The sequence below is a fragment of the Vulpes lagopus genome, chromosome 8, assembly GCF_018345385.1.
Source record: "Vulpes lagopus strain Blue_001 chromosome 8, ASM1834538v1, whole genome shotgun sequence".
Lineage (NCBI taxonomy): Eukaryota > Metazoa > Chordata > Mammalia > Carnivora > Canidae > Vulpes > Vulpes lagopus.
Genome location: NC_054831.1, coordinates 49725208 through 49741939, shown reverse-complemented (window position 1 = coordinate 49741939; position 16732 = coordinate 49725208). Strand labels below are relative to the sequence as shown.

The 16732-nt window shown below is 44.9% G+C and overlaps 1 protein-coding gene across 5 annotated transcripts in view; it reads left to right on the top strand.

Moving 5' to 3' along the window:
- Positions 1 to 5543: 5543 nt before the first annotated feature.
- The window catches only part of LHFPL6 (LHFPL tetraspan subfamily member 6), a 250287-nt gene continuing 239098 nt past the window's right edge, over positions 5544 to 16732 (top strand). For 2 of the 5 annotated variants that reach the window (XM_041766299.1, XM_041766295.1), the window contains exons 1-2: positions 6526 to 6677; positions 7608 to 8195. In XM_041766299.1, coding sequence (XP_041622233.1) covers positions 7811 to 8195 — 385 coding nt within the window. In that variant the 5' untranslated portion in view covers positions 6526 to 6677; positions 7608 to 7810. Of the gene's footprint in view, positions 5667 to 6525; positions 6678 to 6698; positions 7238 to 7607; positions 8196 to 16732 lie in introns of those variants that run through there. The other 3 variants (XM_041766297.1, XM_041766298.1, XM_041766296.1) reach the window with 3 other exon arrangements.

Sequence of the window (16732 nt, the reverse complement as noted above, 5' to 3'; positions counted from 1 at the left end):
GACAGAAAGCTCATAGAAAATGAAATAGGCAAGCCTCCTATAATAGGATGTTAGGGCAGCTATTGTAAATGTATGCATAAATGTGTATGCAGAGAGAAAGAGAATTCTAAAAGCAATACATGATCTCACCTAGAGACTACTTGAAATGGAGACCAGGAAACCTGAGAGCTCACTTGTCCTCTGAGTTCTTTTTCCCTTCTATAAAAGATGGACACAATGCAGTAAAATACCATAGAAACACCCATTTAAATTTGTCTTAAGAATGGATTCATGGAGTGCCTGGGTGGCTCAGTCAGTTAAGCATCTGCCTTCGGCTCAGGTCATGATCTCAGGGTCCTAGGACTGAGCCCTTCATTGTCAGGGTCTCTGCTCAGTGGGGAGTCTGCTTCTCCCTCTCCCTCTGTCCCCTTCCGCCTTCACCGCCTCCTGCTTGCATGTGCTCTCTCTGATAAATAAATGAAATTAAGGGATCCCTGGGTGGCGCAGCGGTTTGGCGCCTGCCTTTGGCCCAGGGCGCGATCCTGGAGACCCGGGATCAAATCCCACATCGGGCTCCCGGTGCATGGAGCCTGCTTCTCCCTCTGCCTATGTCTCTGCCTCTCTCTCTCTGTGACTATCATAAATAAAATAAATAAATAAATAAATACATGAAATTAAAAAAAAAAAAACAAACCAAGAGAGATTCATGAAGGGCAAGGGTAGTTCAGAAACACACAAAGGAAGAAACGGGCAAAAAGAATGAACGTGCCATGATTGCTAATTGTTTATTTCACACCCTCTGTTCTGAGAACTGTGATGAGTTTTGCAGCTAGTGGAGCCACTTTTGGGGTGTTTCCCTGCATCTGTGAAGGAGCAAATGCCATATTCTGATAGAGAACTGATAAGCTGTAGGTCAGGAGCAGTTAAAGAACCCCCTCTTCCCAGGCTCTATTTAGAGCCTCACTTGTGTTACGCACTGATTCTCTTTTACACCCTCTACCTTCCTGCATCTCTCTCTTGCTGGCCTGTATTCAAAGGTTCTTTCTGTAGCAGGTCATTTGATAATGCTGAGAATTTCTGTCTTGTTTAATTTCTTTTTTTAAAAAAAGATTCATTTATTTATTCATGAGAGACACAGAGAGAGGCAGAGACACAGGCAGAGGGAGAAGCAGGCTCCCTGCAGGGAGCCCGATGCAGGACTCTATCCCAGGACCCTGGGATCATGACCTGAGCCAAAGGCAGATGCTCAACCACTGAGCCACCCAGGCATCCCATGTCTTGTTTAATTTCTTAAGGTTAGGACTTTAAGGGGAAGTATTTTGTAAACTATGTTCATGGCTATTCCTGTTTCTATTGCCAGATTTTAAGAAGCATATACCAATACATGCTATAGACAATGAATGCCCACTGTAGCCACCATTTGCTAGAGAAAGAATTGTTCCCTAGCACTATTCTGTCCTTTCTCTGCCCTGCTTAGTGTCTTTGCACTCTTCTAATCCATTTTACCATGGTGCTGGCTCTGGGACCGCAAGAGAACAGGTCATCAATAGTCTAGCGGGTGTGTGTTTGTTGCCAATAACAGGAACTTAAACAACTAAGAGTTACTGGTCTCACCCAAAAGATGTCTGAGGATAATAGAGCAGCCTAGTGAATATATACCAAGGATACAGATTCTTGGTGCCATTTATTCTATCATTCTTAGCGTGTTGGCCTTTGTCATCATCCATGTCATGCCATGGCTGAAGAATAGCTTCTGTGCTTCTGGGTGCCATCATATCTGTTTTCCAGGCTGGAAGAAGAGGGAGAGAATGGAGGGTGCTGGCACCATTTCACTTTCATCTCATTGGCCAGCACTGTCACCTGGCCACTCAAACTTCAAGGGAGGCTGGGGAATGGAGATTTTAGCTTTCACTGCTTCTATTGGAGAGAAAGAGTTAGAAGAATGTACTTTGAAACAAGCATTGTGGCAGCCCTGCTGGCGCAGCAGTTTGCCGCCACCTGCAGCCTGGGGTGTGATCCTGGAGACCCGGGATCGAGTCCCACATCGGGCTCCCTGCATGGAGCCTGTTTCTCCCTCTGTCTGTGTCTCTGCCTCTCTCTTTCTGTGTCTATGAATAAATAAATAAAATCTAAAAAAAAAAAAAAAGAAAGAAACAGGCATTGTATCAGCCAAACTGTGCTTTTTTTTTTTTTTTAAAAGATTTTATTTATTTATTCATGAGAGAGAGAGAGAGAGAGAGAGAGAGAGAGAGAGAGGCAGAGATACAGGCAGGAGAAGCAGGCTCCCTGTGGGGAGCCCAATGTGGGACTCGATCTCAGGACCGCAGGGTCATGCCCTGAGTTGAAGGGAGATGCTCAACTGCTGAGCCACCCAGATGTCCCCAAACTGTAGCTTTTATCACAAATGTCAACTGAGAGGTTTCCTATCCAGCCTTTCCCCAATGGTCAGAAGTGATTGATTCCATGGTGTTTCCTCTATCCAACTATCATACTCCTTCCCTAATTTTATATAACATGTCATATTTGTTTAAAAATTAAATATGCAGGCAGCCCAGTTGGCTCAGTGGTTTATCGCCGCCTTCAGCTCAGGGCCTGATCCTGGAGACCCGGGATCGAGTCCCAAGTTGGGCTCCCTGCATGGAGCTTGCTTCTCCCTCTGCCTGTCTCTCTCTCTCTCTCTCTCTCTCTCTCTTTCTCTCTCTTTCTGTGTCTCTCATGAATAAATAAATTTTTAAAAAATCTTAAAAAAATTAAATATGCACTCTGTAGGCTGTACTGGAACAAGAATAATAATCACAATGATATTGATTTGTTCATTAATTCTTTCAGTTAATGTTCAGTTATTGGATCTTTAACAGCGAAGCACATGGGTACAGTGCTGTGTTCCCTGTCACTGAGCATATGTCTTATCTGGACAGTGCTTTATCGATCAGGAATGCTTTCACTGGTGACAAGCAGAAGATTCAAATAACAGTAACTTAAACCATTTTAACAATCTATAATTTACTTTTAAGAAATTCAAAAGGAGATGTGTGGCCCCACCATGTTAGGGTGCTGGGATTATGTCTCTGTGATTCCCCTCATGATTGAAGAAGGCTGCCACAGCTCCAAACACATCATCCTTCAAGAATGTGTCCAAAGACAGCCATTCTCTTTTATCAGAGAATACAATCTTCCCTAGAGGCCTCCTCGGCAGACTTATTGGCTACAAGGGTCATGTGGGTCACCACTAGCTTTAGGAGAGGTTGAAAGGGAGGTATTTACCTAGTGAACAAGGTGAAGGAGTTGGGAATTAATCTTGAATGGCCAACCAGGAGTGTTACCATAGATGCCTTACAGCTTCATGATCTCATCTTATGACTCAATGGGACTACTGTCCAAACACACTAGAAACTCAAACCTGGAATAAGAGGTAGGAGCAGCATTCTGCTATGTGGGAACTTCTGGTTGGGAAATAATTTAAAGATCCTTTGAAGTTGCAAATTTAATACAAGGGTTTTAAAGATATTATAATGTATTTTGCCTATAAAGTATACATATAAGAACCCAAGGAGTAATTCAAAAGATTTTGTAGTTTGGAAAGATAATTACATGGTGGGGTGAGAAGAGAAATCAGGATACATGGATTCTAGACTCAGCTTTGGTTAACACACTAGAAGGATTCTGAGCCTCTGCTTCCTCATCTGTAAAATGTCAGATGAAAAAAATCAGGTGACTCCTAGACTCCTTCTCAAATATATGACTAGTGCTATGGGCTAGAAGAATGTTAAAAACCTTCTGTTACAGAGGTGCCTAGGTGGCTCAGTTGGTTGAGTGTCCAGCTCTTGTTTTTTGCTCAGGTCATGATCTTGGGGTCATGAGATCAAACCGTACGTGGGCTCTGTGCTCAGCATGGAGTCTGCTTGAGATTTTTTCTCTCCCTCTCTCTCTGCCTTTGCCCCTCCCCCCAAATACAATAAAAAAAAACATCTATTACAGTCTCTTTTTATAAATGAGAGAACTCAGGCTTGGGAAGGTCACCATTTGTCCAAATTCATTCATCTAATTTAGAAATTTGGGTCCTAGCATATAACACACTATACTTTAACAAATATTGATATTGCATCCTTTTTAAAAATGTATTTATTTATTTATTCACAAGAGACAGAGAGAGAGACAGAGAGAGTCAGAAACATAGGCAGCAGGAGAAGCAGGCTCTATGCAGGGAGCCTATGTGGTACTCGATCATGGAACTCCAGGATCATGCCCTGAGCCAAAGGGCCACCCAGGCATCCCTTGATATTGCATCCTAATAGACCTTTAAAAAAATTCAACCTCTTCCTCTACTTTTTCATTTTAGGCAGAATCTCTCCAGTAGCATTTTACTCTATTTAGTGGAATTCAGATAATGAGTTATTTTAAAGCCCACATTTTAGCTGTACGTTCTCAGAGTACTTAACCTCTCTGTAAAATAATAATTGCACCTCCTTCACAGTCTTTTTTCCCCTTCTTTTTTGAGGACTAGATAAAGTAATCTGAGGAAAGTTAGTGTAGGGATTGACACAGCAAAGATGTCATCCCAGCCATCTATCTCAGTGCTTAAAACTCCCCATGCTTGAAAAATGTCCCAGACCAATTTCCTCAGCAGGTTGTGTGGAGGCTGTCCAAATCTCATGATTGTAATTTTGTCTTTATATGGTTTTATCTTCTACCTTCACATTATATAGACCTGAAGGCTCTGGGTAATAGCTAAGGGCATGGTACATAACTGGAAGTCAGACCCATCATTTGCACCATCGTGGAGCTCAGTAACCAGTGATTTGTATGAGACGATTTAAATCACTTGAATCAGGGATTCTGAACCTGGGATTCGTGGATAGGCCACAGGGGAACAGGGAACCACCTGACATTTCCCTGAAACAGGTTTTCTTAAACTCAGCACTATTTACATTTTGGGCTAGGTACCTATGGGGGGTTGTCTGGTGCATTTTAAGGTGTTCAGCAGCATCCCTGGCCTCTATCCACTAGATGCCAGTAGCACCTCCCTCCTCATGATAACCAAAACCTTGCGAGGGGCACCTGGGTGGCACAGTCAGTTGATCTCCGGGTCCTGGGATTGAGCCTGGGTTGGGCTCCCTGCTCAGGGCTGACACTGCTTGTTCCTTTCCCTATTCCACGTTGTTCTCACGTGCTCTGTCTCAAATAAGTAAACCAAATATCAAAAACAACAAGAACAACAACAAACTTCAGAGCTTGCCGAATGTTTCCTGGGGTGCATCACCTCCCGTCTCTCCTTTGGGAACCACTATGATAAAGCTTAATATGTATATGTGTTTGTTTTTTTTCTGAGAGGCTTATCAGTCTCTGCGTATTCTTAGAAAGTTCTGTATGACCTCAAAAGGGTTGGGGCGGGTTACTGAGGTCCTTCCAATGGGATAATGAGAGAACACGCATCTCCAGCGGTCCTTGCGGGAACGACGCAGAGTCCTGGCTGACTGCAGCGATGCTCCTTGAACATCCACTACGGAATGTCACGTATCCCTATGCACGTGTCACTTTCCACTACTTTGAAAAAAGCACTTGACAGACCCCTCTGGGGAAGTGTCTGCTTCGCATGTTGCTCCTCCCAGATGGCGGGATCCTTAGGACACGGTCCTGGGCCGCCTCGCACCGTCCTCGGACTGGCCGCAGCTCTGGGCTCGGAGACGGTAAGCGCTAGGGACGAGCGAAAAGAAAGAAAGAAGAGGAGAGAGAGAGAGACAGGGAGAGAGTCTCCCGGTGGCGCTGACCGCGGTGGCGGGCGGCGAGGTGCAGGAAGGGCGGGGGCCAAGGGCGGGGGCCCGCGGGCGGCTCCGGGGAGACCGAGGCCCCGCGCCGCCGCCTCCCGCCCGCCCCCTCGGGCCCCGCGCCGCCGCCTCTCCGCGCCCGGCCTTGCGCGCCCCTTGCGAGGTGGCCGCGGCGCAGGCTGTCCTGGGGCCCCGAGGGCCGCTCCCCGGCAGCAAGCGGGCGCCGGAGCGGAGCCGAGCCCAGCCCGAGCCCGAGCCCGGCCCGCGAGCGCCGAGAGCGCGGGGCTGGTCCCCACCTGTGGGTCCGCGCGCCTCCCGCCCCGCCCGCAGGGGTCGCCGTCCGCGGTCCGCGGTCCGCGGGAGGAGGGGGGGAGGGGAGGGGGCGGGGGAGCGGCGGCGCGCGCCCCGCCTGCCGGGGGGAGCTCCGCGCCCCGCCGAGCCCCCGCGGGAGAGCCTCCCGCTCCGGCCGGACGCCGCCCCCCGCCCCCGGCCCCCCGCCCTCGGCCCCCCGCGCGCGGGGCCGGCGGCGACGAGGAGGGGCGCTGCGCTGCGGGCGCCGTGGGTGACCCGCCCGCCAGCCGCGTGAGTAGGCGCCGGCGCGGTCCGCCCCGCGCCCCGGGTCCCCGCCGCCGCTCGGGCTGCGCGGGCTCCGGCCGCCGCCCCCCACCCCCCACCCCCCGCGCCTCCGGGGCCCACGTGGGCTCGCCCCGCCCCGCCCCGCCCGGCCCGGCCCGGCCCCCAGCTGCAGCCGCGGCCCCCCCCCCCGCCCTCCGCGCCCGCGGCCGCGTCCCCCCGCCCGGGGCCGGCCCACCGAGCTCCGCCGCCGCCCACCGGGCTCCGCCGCCGCGGGGACGAGCTCCCAAAAGAAAAAAGTGGTGGAAGCTGCCCGGGAGCGCCGCGGACTGGAAGCAGGCGGCGGGTGCAGAGGACACGGTAGGGTGAGGGCCGGGCGGGGCGGCCGAGGGCGGGGACCCGGCTGCGGGCGCGGGCGCGGGCGCGGGAGTCCCGGTCCCGGAGGCCCGAGGGCAGGGCTCGGCTCCCGCGCTGCGTCCCCGCCGAGGCCGAGGGCACCGGCCCGGGACCTGCCCTGCGGGGGGGGCGGGGAGCCCCGGGGGAGCCCCGGGATGGGCTCCTTGCAGACTAGACGCGGGGTCATTCACGGGGGACCCGGGCCTAACAGTTGTGTTGGAAGCAGTGAATCAGAAGGAAGTCACGCCCGGGCTTTGTTTCCCTGACACCGGAGGAAAGGTAAAGGCGGAAGGCAGGGTCCACACAGACCACCGGCCCGGCCCGGCCCAGCGAGCGCCCAGCGGCTCCCTCCGCGCTGGAGCCCGGACGGCCCGAAGCCCTTGTCGGATTCACGGTGCTCTGCAGTTCCAGGACTGCCCTAATTACTCTCTTCGGGCTCATGCACAGTGAATGCACCTAAAGGGACACGGAAAAGTTGCTACAAGTTAGGAACATGAACTTGCAAGCCAAATAGACAAACCATGGTATGGTTCGCTTTATTTTGATATTTGGAATTATGTTTACTGGCACTAAAAATGCTACATTACTTTTACCGCGAGCATGTGAAACGAATTCACTGACTTGGCAAATAGAAGCCATGCATTTCTTTAAGTAAATAGCTGTCAGAGTTAATCTGGGAGCATTTATAGGACATAGAGACCTGAGAAGGCTTTGAGCTACTTTGACAAAACCTGGACTGTAGAGAAGTTTACAGAGAGAATTCGTTCTTCCCGCTTTTGAAGTGTTGAGGCAAGCTTGAATGTTTATTAATTAACAGTTGCAGACCAACTGAACTGGTGCTGTCGCTTCTCTGAAAACGTTTAACTTTTCTAACGTTTATCATTGTTTTGCCAGGGACCATCATCTTTACTACAGAGGATGGGAAGTTGATGGCCAGTAAGATTGAAGATCCATTCTGTTCCTAGACACCCCTGCCCGCATCACAGAACTGTGGATTGCCTGCCGTTCCACACAGTGGTTGGTGGTTGCACACCTTCACTCACTCCTGCAATCCCAGGACAGTTACTTTGGGTCCTCTTTGCCCTGTCTGTTGAAACATGGCATCCAGCCTGACTTGTACCGGGGTGATCTGGGCTTTGCTCTCCTTTCTTTGTGCTGCCACCTCCTGTGTGGGGTTCTTTATGCCTTACTGGCTCTGGGGGTCACAGCTGGGCAAGTCTGTGTCCTTTGGTACTTTCCGGAGGTGCTCCTACCCTGTGCATGATGAGAGCCGGCAGATGATGGTGATGGTAGAGGAATGTGGGCGCTATGCCTCCTTCCAGGGCATCCCCAGTGCAGAATGGAGGATCTGTACCATCGTGACAGGCCTGGGCTGTGGCCTCCTCCTCTTGGTGGCTCTCACTGCCCTCATGGCTTGCTGTGTGTCGGAGCTCATCTCAAGGACCGTGGGAAGAGTGGCTGGAGGAATTCAGTTTCTGGGGGGTAAGTGCCTTGCTCGATTTGACTTGATTACTGGAATCCCAGAGCAGTATTGAAAATTATGTTCCAGTTGTCTGCAGAAATCCTTACAATTGGCACTTATAATTGGAATGCCCTGGAGAAAGAGACATGGGATAGCTTTGGAGATAGCCTGCCAAAGTCAAGATTTATTTTTATTTATTTTTTTATTTTTTTTTTACCGGAACTGTTTTACAACTTCAAGAGATTTTAATTTCTGACCCTTCTTAGACATATATACATCATTGGCCTGCTAAGTACAACCTATATGAGGCAGTAACATTGAGACTGTTTAAATGAAGTAGGGGAGATAGTTTAGATTTTATGACTTCCTGCTCTTCTTGTTCAACAGTAAGCAATTAGATTATCTGTGTCTTACTGGCGTCTTCAGGTCTTTAGAGATGAAGAGTAGAAAAGATCTTTGATTCAACATTGCTGTTATAAGCGTTTAATTCTCTTTGGCAGGTGTAAAATTGACCCTTGCCCAGTCTTAAACTGTATTTCTAAATAAATGACTACTGTTTTAAATGAGAGATCAGTTTTACATGAACGACTGTAGATTTCACTATGCTTACAAATACAGCTATAGGCGTAATTATCTTGTTAGGATTTAACTTCCCTGGATGCTCTTCCTGTGAAGGAAAAAAAAAAAATAGCAAATACTGTGTGCTTGTCCCAGATGGACTGGAGAGTCTCACTAACACCAGAAAAGGTTTGATTTCTATTTGGGTTTGCTCCAACAAGTATTACTTCAATATCTCTGGTCATATGGTTTTAATTATACTTTATATATTTTCCACTGTGCTTTTCACCTCCATTCTTCAAACTGACGGGTTGAACTTGTCTGATTTATAGTCCACCCTGCTAAAATATGACAACCTGTGGATAGCACAGAATGAAGGGAAATAGGAAGCTAGGAAAACATATAAAAATGTATTTGTAACTTCATTACAAAGTAAAAGTCTGTTCCTCTTCCATTTGGGGTTTTCTTACAGTCTTGTGAAGAATACAGAAGAAGAACAAAAAAATTAAAATGGATAGTTCTCAGGTAGGCTCTGTATATTGGAGGAACCCCAACAGATGATTGTGGGTTATTTGATATAATGCTTTCAGGTAACATTTTGAATAAGAAAATCCTTGCACTAAAAAGGCAAGGGGCAAAGAAGGTTTGTGTTTTAAAATAAATGACAAGACTTGCTTGCGGTTCTTTATTCCTCTACCGGATGTAATATATATATTTACGTAGAAGTAAAGTAAAATGATTAGAAAACACAAAGAAGTTGTTGAAAGCTGAGATATAAATACAGAATTTATATCAAAATTCTTTGATACCACAGATTTCAGAAATAGAATTAATGCCAGGAGTATTTAAAAAAAATTTTTTTTTTTCTTTAAGGATAAACTTGATTTGCTGTTTGTGTTTCACTTGGCTCAGGAAAAATGCATAGGCAGTTTCTTTTTTTCCGCTTATGGTAAATATCACTTTCCATTTTTCCTTCATTTTAGGGCAGGGACTGCTATTATTTCTGGCAGAACAGGAAAATACAAAGAGAAATCAGTTTTTATTGATTATCTTTAAATGTATAATGAAGGAAGGCAACAGTAAGTGAATCTGAGACCCATGAGATTTATGCTTCCCTCTGTAATTGATGTATAGATTTTTTTGGAATAATATAGAGCTAAATGCTCTGTTTTACAGAAAACTCAAAGGGAAAGATCACTGGGGAAGTTATGTGTATTTTTAAATGGACCTTTTCTCCCTTTGTACATGCTTTTCATGAACTCTGCTTGGCAAGAGTCACTGACGTTAAGCTATGATATAGTTTATTATTAGCAGTTGGTATTCTCTCATTTCTCATATATCTTTCTCCTACCTGGTGAAAAATAATTATGAATGTAAGACCTAAAAGGTTTTTCTGGTTCAGACCTCTTGAGGGCACAAGTAAGTAAATACATCCCATTATTCAAGTTAATAGTAAATTTGAAATGAGAAAATAACCTGAGTTATGGACTAGGTTCTGAAAAATCTGCCATTCGTCACTATTGCTTAATGGTAGACGAGTTGAAAAACAGCCTCAAAAATAGTTATTCCCATTATTCATCTCATAATTGTTTGGGGTTTTATACATAAAAACTTAAGTGATACATAATTTTATTTTATGAACTGTTTCATAAAGTGAGTGGGTTTCATTAAAGAACTGCAAAATACCAAGCCGGTGAGTTCTTTGAATTCTGTAGGTGGCCGTGCTTCAGAAATACAGTCAACATGCAGCGTACTCTGCTATAAGGCGGATTCGCTTACTAAAAATGATTCACTCAGAAGGGTTATGTTTAGCTAAAGTTAGAGTTGCTCCAAAAACAACAGGAAGCAGAAGAATGGTAAAGTACAGAGGCGTCCTGCTTAACCCTGCCTGCTGTGTTTAGAGTTTGCACATATGGTGTAACATCAGGCAGTAAAACCCCTGCAGTACTTTGGAACTAGTTAAAGGACAAAGTGTCAACCTTAATTTTGAATTGTCTTGCTATGGTTGGTTAGAGGTTAAAATGTCACCTGTCAACTGGCAGAGCAAAGCAAGATAGACTGTTGCATATGACATTTGCTCCCCATAGAGGAGTCCTTCAAGGAATCAATGACTTGTGCTTTTCTTGTGGCAGCTTGTACATAAACTTTAATTGCCACATCTCCATCTTACATTTTAAGTCATGTTTATGTCATAATTTTTAAAAACTGGCTTCAGTGGAGTTTTACTCTCAGTTGAGTTTTTATTTTTTATTTTTTATTTATTTATTTTTTTTTTTAAATTTTTATTTATTTATGATAGTCACAGAGAGAGAGAGGCAGAGACACAGGCAGAGGGAGAAGCAGGCTCCATGCACCGGGAGCCGGACGTGGGATCCGATCCCGGGTCTCCAGGATCGCGCCCTGGGCCAAAGGCAGGCGCCAAACCGCTGCGCCACCCAGGGATCCCTCAGTTGAGTTTTTAAAAGGCATGCAGAGAGCCTTGGAGAAGTACAGTGTGGAATAAAAATGGGTACATGCCTATTGGATGGTGATGGTGCTCTGAGAAAACAGGTTTTCACGTTGGATTTGTTTGTTGAATATAAAATTGTGTGCTTTCAAATAGTGTTGTAGTCATCAAGTCCTCCCACAAAGTTTTTAAACATTAATATCACACTTTTTAATGCATGTGTTGGGAAAATGCCTGACTTGCGTGCCCTGTAAATAAAACATGGGGGAACGTTGTAAAGACATATCAGGTCTGCTGTAAGTTCTATAACTGGTGCTTGTGAATGTCAGGTTCTGAATGTGTTGATTTTTGCCCTAAGAAAGTACTGTTGCTGCTGTAATAAGGGGGCACGGGCGGGAGTCCTACATTTATACTCTTCCACATTTATCCTGAATGTGCGTCACATGTATGTATAAAATGGGTAGAGGATGCTAATCGGTTAGCACACGGTGACCTTTCCAGTTTGGAGGGTGTTCTGTTTCTAAGAAGCCAGGGGAAGACCATCTTCTCAGCTAATTGATAGTTAAGTGCTGCTGAAGACAGTAATGATGATGAAGTGTTCCTCTGAGCATCGCTTTCTCTGTCTGCTGAAAGCATCATTGCCTTTCCAGAGTCCCTTCACGGTAGGGTCCCACCTGGACCTGTCTGTCATCCCTTTACGATGAGGGCTTGTGACTCTCCTTCCCCTGCTCCATGTTAGGCCTGACTTGTCACATGATATGCCACATTATGCTCTCCTTCCTTTCTGGTTGTCTGTCGAGTGGTGACCGACCACTAAGGGGTAAGATAAATGAGAAGTGTTGGCATATTAATGGGCATAGTGGCTTTTTAGTGACTGTATCTTAACTGAAAGAGGTTGCTCTGATTTTAAGAAATCAGAATACTTCTGAGGCCAGGTGGGGGAGGAGGCAGGGCTCTTTTTCCTTCTCTTTGAGTTACACCTTACGATTGCTTACTACTGTACTCCTGCTCCTTTCGTCTCCCCCCTAACCAACAAGGTAAAGTCCGGGTGAGTTGTCTTGAGATCTGAACCTACAGTTCTCAAACTTTACCATGCATCAGGATCACCCAGGGCTTTAAAAACAGATTTCTGGGGCCTCCCCAGGAACTTCTGATTCAGTAGGTTTGGTGAGCAGCCTGATACTTTGCATTTCTAACAAGTTTCCAGATGATGCTGGTTCTGAGCCCATACCTTGAGAACCCTGTTCTTGGTTAACCATTTCATATTATAGAAGTATGGGACTTCTGGTAGATGGTTTACTTTCAGAACTTAGTTAATATTCAGTTGTGTTACAATCTGACATATATTTCTATAATTGGGCTGTGGAAAGATACCGTCTGTGTAGCGTCCTCTTGGCTGAGGGACGTCCTTGTTACAACTCTCCTGTTTTTGTCACAGAGAATCATTTTCCTGAGGTTCTCTCTCTGAGTACATACTATATACGTGTTATAATTATAATATGTATGTTATATAATATAGACTGTGTGTGTGTGTGTGTGTGTGTGTGTGTGTGTGTGTGTGTGTATACTTTCATTTACCATTGCCCTATGCCGGAAACAAGATTTTATAGATGGAGAACTCAAAATAACACCTTGACACACCCTCTGTAGTTTTTATGCAGTGGGTTTTCTGACATGGATTGCCAGTTGAAAGATGTGAAGTCTATATTGCAGACTGGAAAGATGGGCAAAGACCACCCTTGATGAACTCCATGAAACTACGTCTAGCAAAAGCAAAGATTAGGCCAGCAGGACACTCAGGAGCCAGCTGGTCAGAGCTTCTGCCAGTAGGCAAGATGGCAGTTAAATTGGCTTCAACTAAGGTAAAGGTCTCCTGGTCTTAGCCGTCTCTAGGGAAAAAGATGATGTGTTCTGCCTGAAGACAGGTACTTTCCAGGGCCACGAGCCACACCTTTCCTCCCAGCCATATGTCCCACATACGCTGCTTATCTAGAGGTACAGGGTGCAGATGGAAGCTAGGCAGTGTGGCAGTGCGAGCGGGGCTTTGCCAGCCAGGAAGGGGCGAGAGGGGTCAGCACTGTGGATAACCGAACCAAATGCCACAGGTACTGTCCACTCTGAGCTCTGGACTCGTTAAAGGCAGGGATGTCAATGAATTAGCTGATTTTTTTTTTTAGCTGATCTTTTTAAAGATCTAAAACACCAAATTTTATATGTTTGTATTTAATGTTTTAAAATTACATTTTCAAATAGTCATGATCACCATGTAAAGTTTTCTTGTATGTACTTTTTTTTTTTTTAACCCAGGAGAACTCTTATTTTAAAGGCTTACTTTGAAAAGTTTTTCAAGGTTTTCAAATTTTCCTATGAAACTTTCAAGTTCTCCATATCAATAATTAACGTCAAAATTCAGTACAATGCTCTTTGAACTCTGTAGTGGGCCTAAAAGCACCCTAGGAGTTTATTTCTCCTGGGGGGTCCAGCTCTGACCCCGAGAATCTGATTTGGCAGGTCTGGGTGGGGCACAGGTAAACCACTTTTAACAGAGTCCCCAAGGGTTTCAGAACACAGATGGTCCCCAGGCCACATTTTGAGAAACATGAACCGATTTTGTTCACTTCAAACCCCATATGATATCAATATTTGGGCATAGGCTTACGTCTACTGCTAAGCTAAGTGTGGAGTATCAATCTCCTTCTATCCATAGTTACCTCGGGGATAATGTGATATGTGCAGTAAAATTTCACGATTAGCAGGAACAGACCAGTTTATAGCTGTGTTCTTTCTGAGCTCACAGGTCTTAGGTGTTACCGGTGGACATCAGCCCTGTGTATACACTCAGAAAGCAGAAGAACCAAATCTTCCATGCTATGCTTAGATAAAGACTATTTTGATTTGTGACTCCACCTGCAAATTTCAAGTCTGCCATTGTTTCCTATGCTGTGTTTGCATCCTGCAGCCTGCAAATGCATTGTTGCTGGTTTACGTTCTGTTTTTGTTTTTGTTTTTTTTTTTTGGGGGGGGGGGGAGACATTTTGATTAGTTACCAGACTCCTTTGAACTTCACCATGAGTCTCCTCCAGTTGTGCTTCAAATTTAGAGTGGAAGCTGCCAAGAGAGCAGTCTGGGATCATCTGACCCAGAGTAGTAGAAGCCAGGTTTGCATGCGCCCATTGGCCAGGCCTCCCCTGCCCCATCTTGCAGACACAGATGTCATACAGGCTCCAGGAGCTCTGGCCCTGTTCTGAGGTTCACTCTGTGACTGCTTACAGCCACAGCTGCTGAACAGTCCCAACTGTTCTGTGGTCGAGTACTGAACTCTTGGTTTCTTTACTGCCAAGTGTACTCAATTTTTACCTGTTTTGAGTGACAGGTTTTTTACTTCCTAAGTTTATATTTCTGAAAAAAAAAATGCAAATGGTAGTAATTAATTAAGATAGTGGAATAAAGGGTTATTCATTGCACTTGGGCCTATCATGCAAACAGCTGTGCAAGACCTTTAACCTAGAATTATTTTGATTGATGTTTTTGACAGGGTCCAAGTCTTCATTTACTTTCTACGTGGTAGAGTCTTTCTAAGAGAGTCATTTGATTTTTAGCTTACTTCCCTTTGTTATCACCAGCTAACATACCTGTAGCTAGATACCACTGGAGCCATACTAGGGTTAGTATGGGTTAGTTAGCCTCTCTAACGCAGAGATTGCACACTGGTGAACTGTTATATAAAAGTGTGTTGTCACAAAGAAAGCAAACTGAGGAGCGTGATTCATAACCATTCCCATAAAAGAAAATACCTCAAAACACATACTCTGGAGAGCTTTACATCATCCTATATGATATCATGAGGTGCATAAAATTTGCACTGGGCATATAGTCATTATTGGTACACTGTGAGTACTTGATCTCTCCTGCTACCTCCAGCTGGGTAAGAGTGTCTTATGGCGTGTGCTGGGTGTGGTCAGAAGGAATACCAGAATACCAGCATCGGGTTCAAAAGTTTTTCATGAATGTCATTAAAATTCATCTTTTTTTTTTTTTCTTAAGATATCACCCTCCATATGTTCTGAGGACACTAATTCCTGGGTGTACCAATAGATGCTTACAGGAAAGAATACACAGGAACAAGTAGATTCGAGAAACATTTGGTTATGGGAAGTTAATCCATTTCATTACAGCAGAGAATTCAGTATGTTGTCGATTACCATCTCCCCGGAGGAACGGGGACAGCATAGTATTAAGTGTTTAATTTATTTAGGCCCAGCGCCCTGAAGGGACCAGTACTGTGTGGAACTTATTCTGTTCTCATTTTACCCCATTGAGGCAGGCAATTTATTCTTTTTCACAGCTGAGAACACTGAACTTTAGAGAGTGACACCCAAAGGTATTTCATTAGTTTTTGTTTGTGCTGTGAATGCTATCACCCATGATAAAGTGTTCATTGAAATTCCACCTTGTATCATGCAGAATTCAGAATATCTGACCATGGTGGATCATAATGTCTTTCAACCTAGGTAAATATTTTTTGTCGTTCCTTGGTCCTCCCTCTATGTTTGTAGTGTGATAAAACCACTTTTAGTAACATGACTTGGCAACTTACTGCCAATTTCAAAAAATGCATTGCAGGGGCACCTGGATGGCTCATTTGGTTAAGTGTCTGCCTTTGGCTCAGGTCACAATGCCAAGGTTCTGGGTTGGAGTCCCATGTTGGGCTCCCTGCTCAGTGGGGAGTCTGCTTCTCCCTCCTCTTCTGCCCACCCTCCTCACCCTGCTTGTGTGTGTACGCTCTCTCAAATTAATAAATAATATCTTTAATAAAATGCATTGCAGGTTAACATTAATAATGTGATATGCAGGAGAGACACCATTAGGGGAGAATGCCAGAACACTTGACTAAAGTTTTTTTTAACAATTACTTAACAGAAGAATGTTATCTTCCATTATTATATGCTGACTGAGTTTCCTAGTGTAAGTACCCCAGTGTTAGAAGCCTTTGTAATAATCCTTTGTTAAGGCTAAAGATAATGTTAATTCCAGAGGACACATTTCTTAGATAACAAAACCAAGGACCTTGTATCTTTCTATAGAAATGAAGGATAATGTTTGACATTGTCAATCTTTATCATTAAAATGTTTGTGATAGAAAAAAAGAGAGTTCTAGGTAGATCACTCTGAGAAGTCTAGGTATTTACTAGCGACTTCTGAATGGTTATTTTTAGAAGATCATGAGGTTTCAACATTGTTCTAGTTCTGGTGCATTGATATTGCTGACTAATTATTGTGGGATCTAGGTATTTTTTCTTTATACGGTAAATGTCATACCGGCTAGTGATTTGGTTTTACAGTTCATGAAGCTCAAAGGTAATGTAAGCTCTGGAATGACCTGATTATAACTCTGGTAAATAATTTACCTTTCCTGTGTCTTATACTTTCAATAAGCAGGTACTTTGATATACTGAAACATGTATAAAAATATTGTTGTATAAAAAGAAATTTCCATTTTATGGTTCTCTGTTTTTCTCATATGTCTGATGCCTTCAAATAGCGCAGGAACCA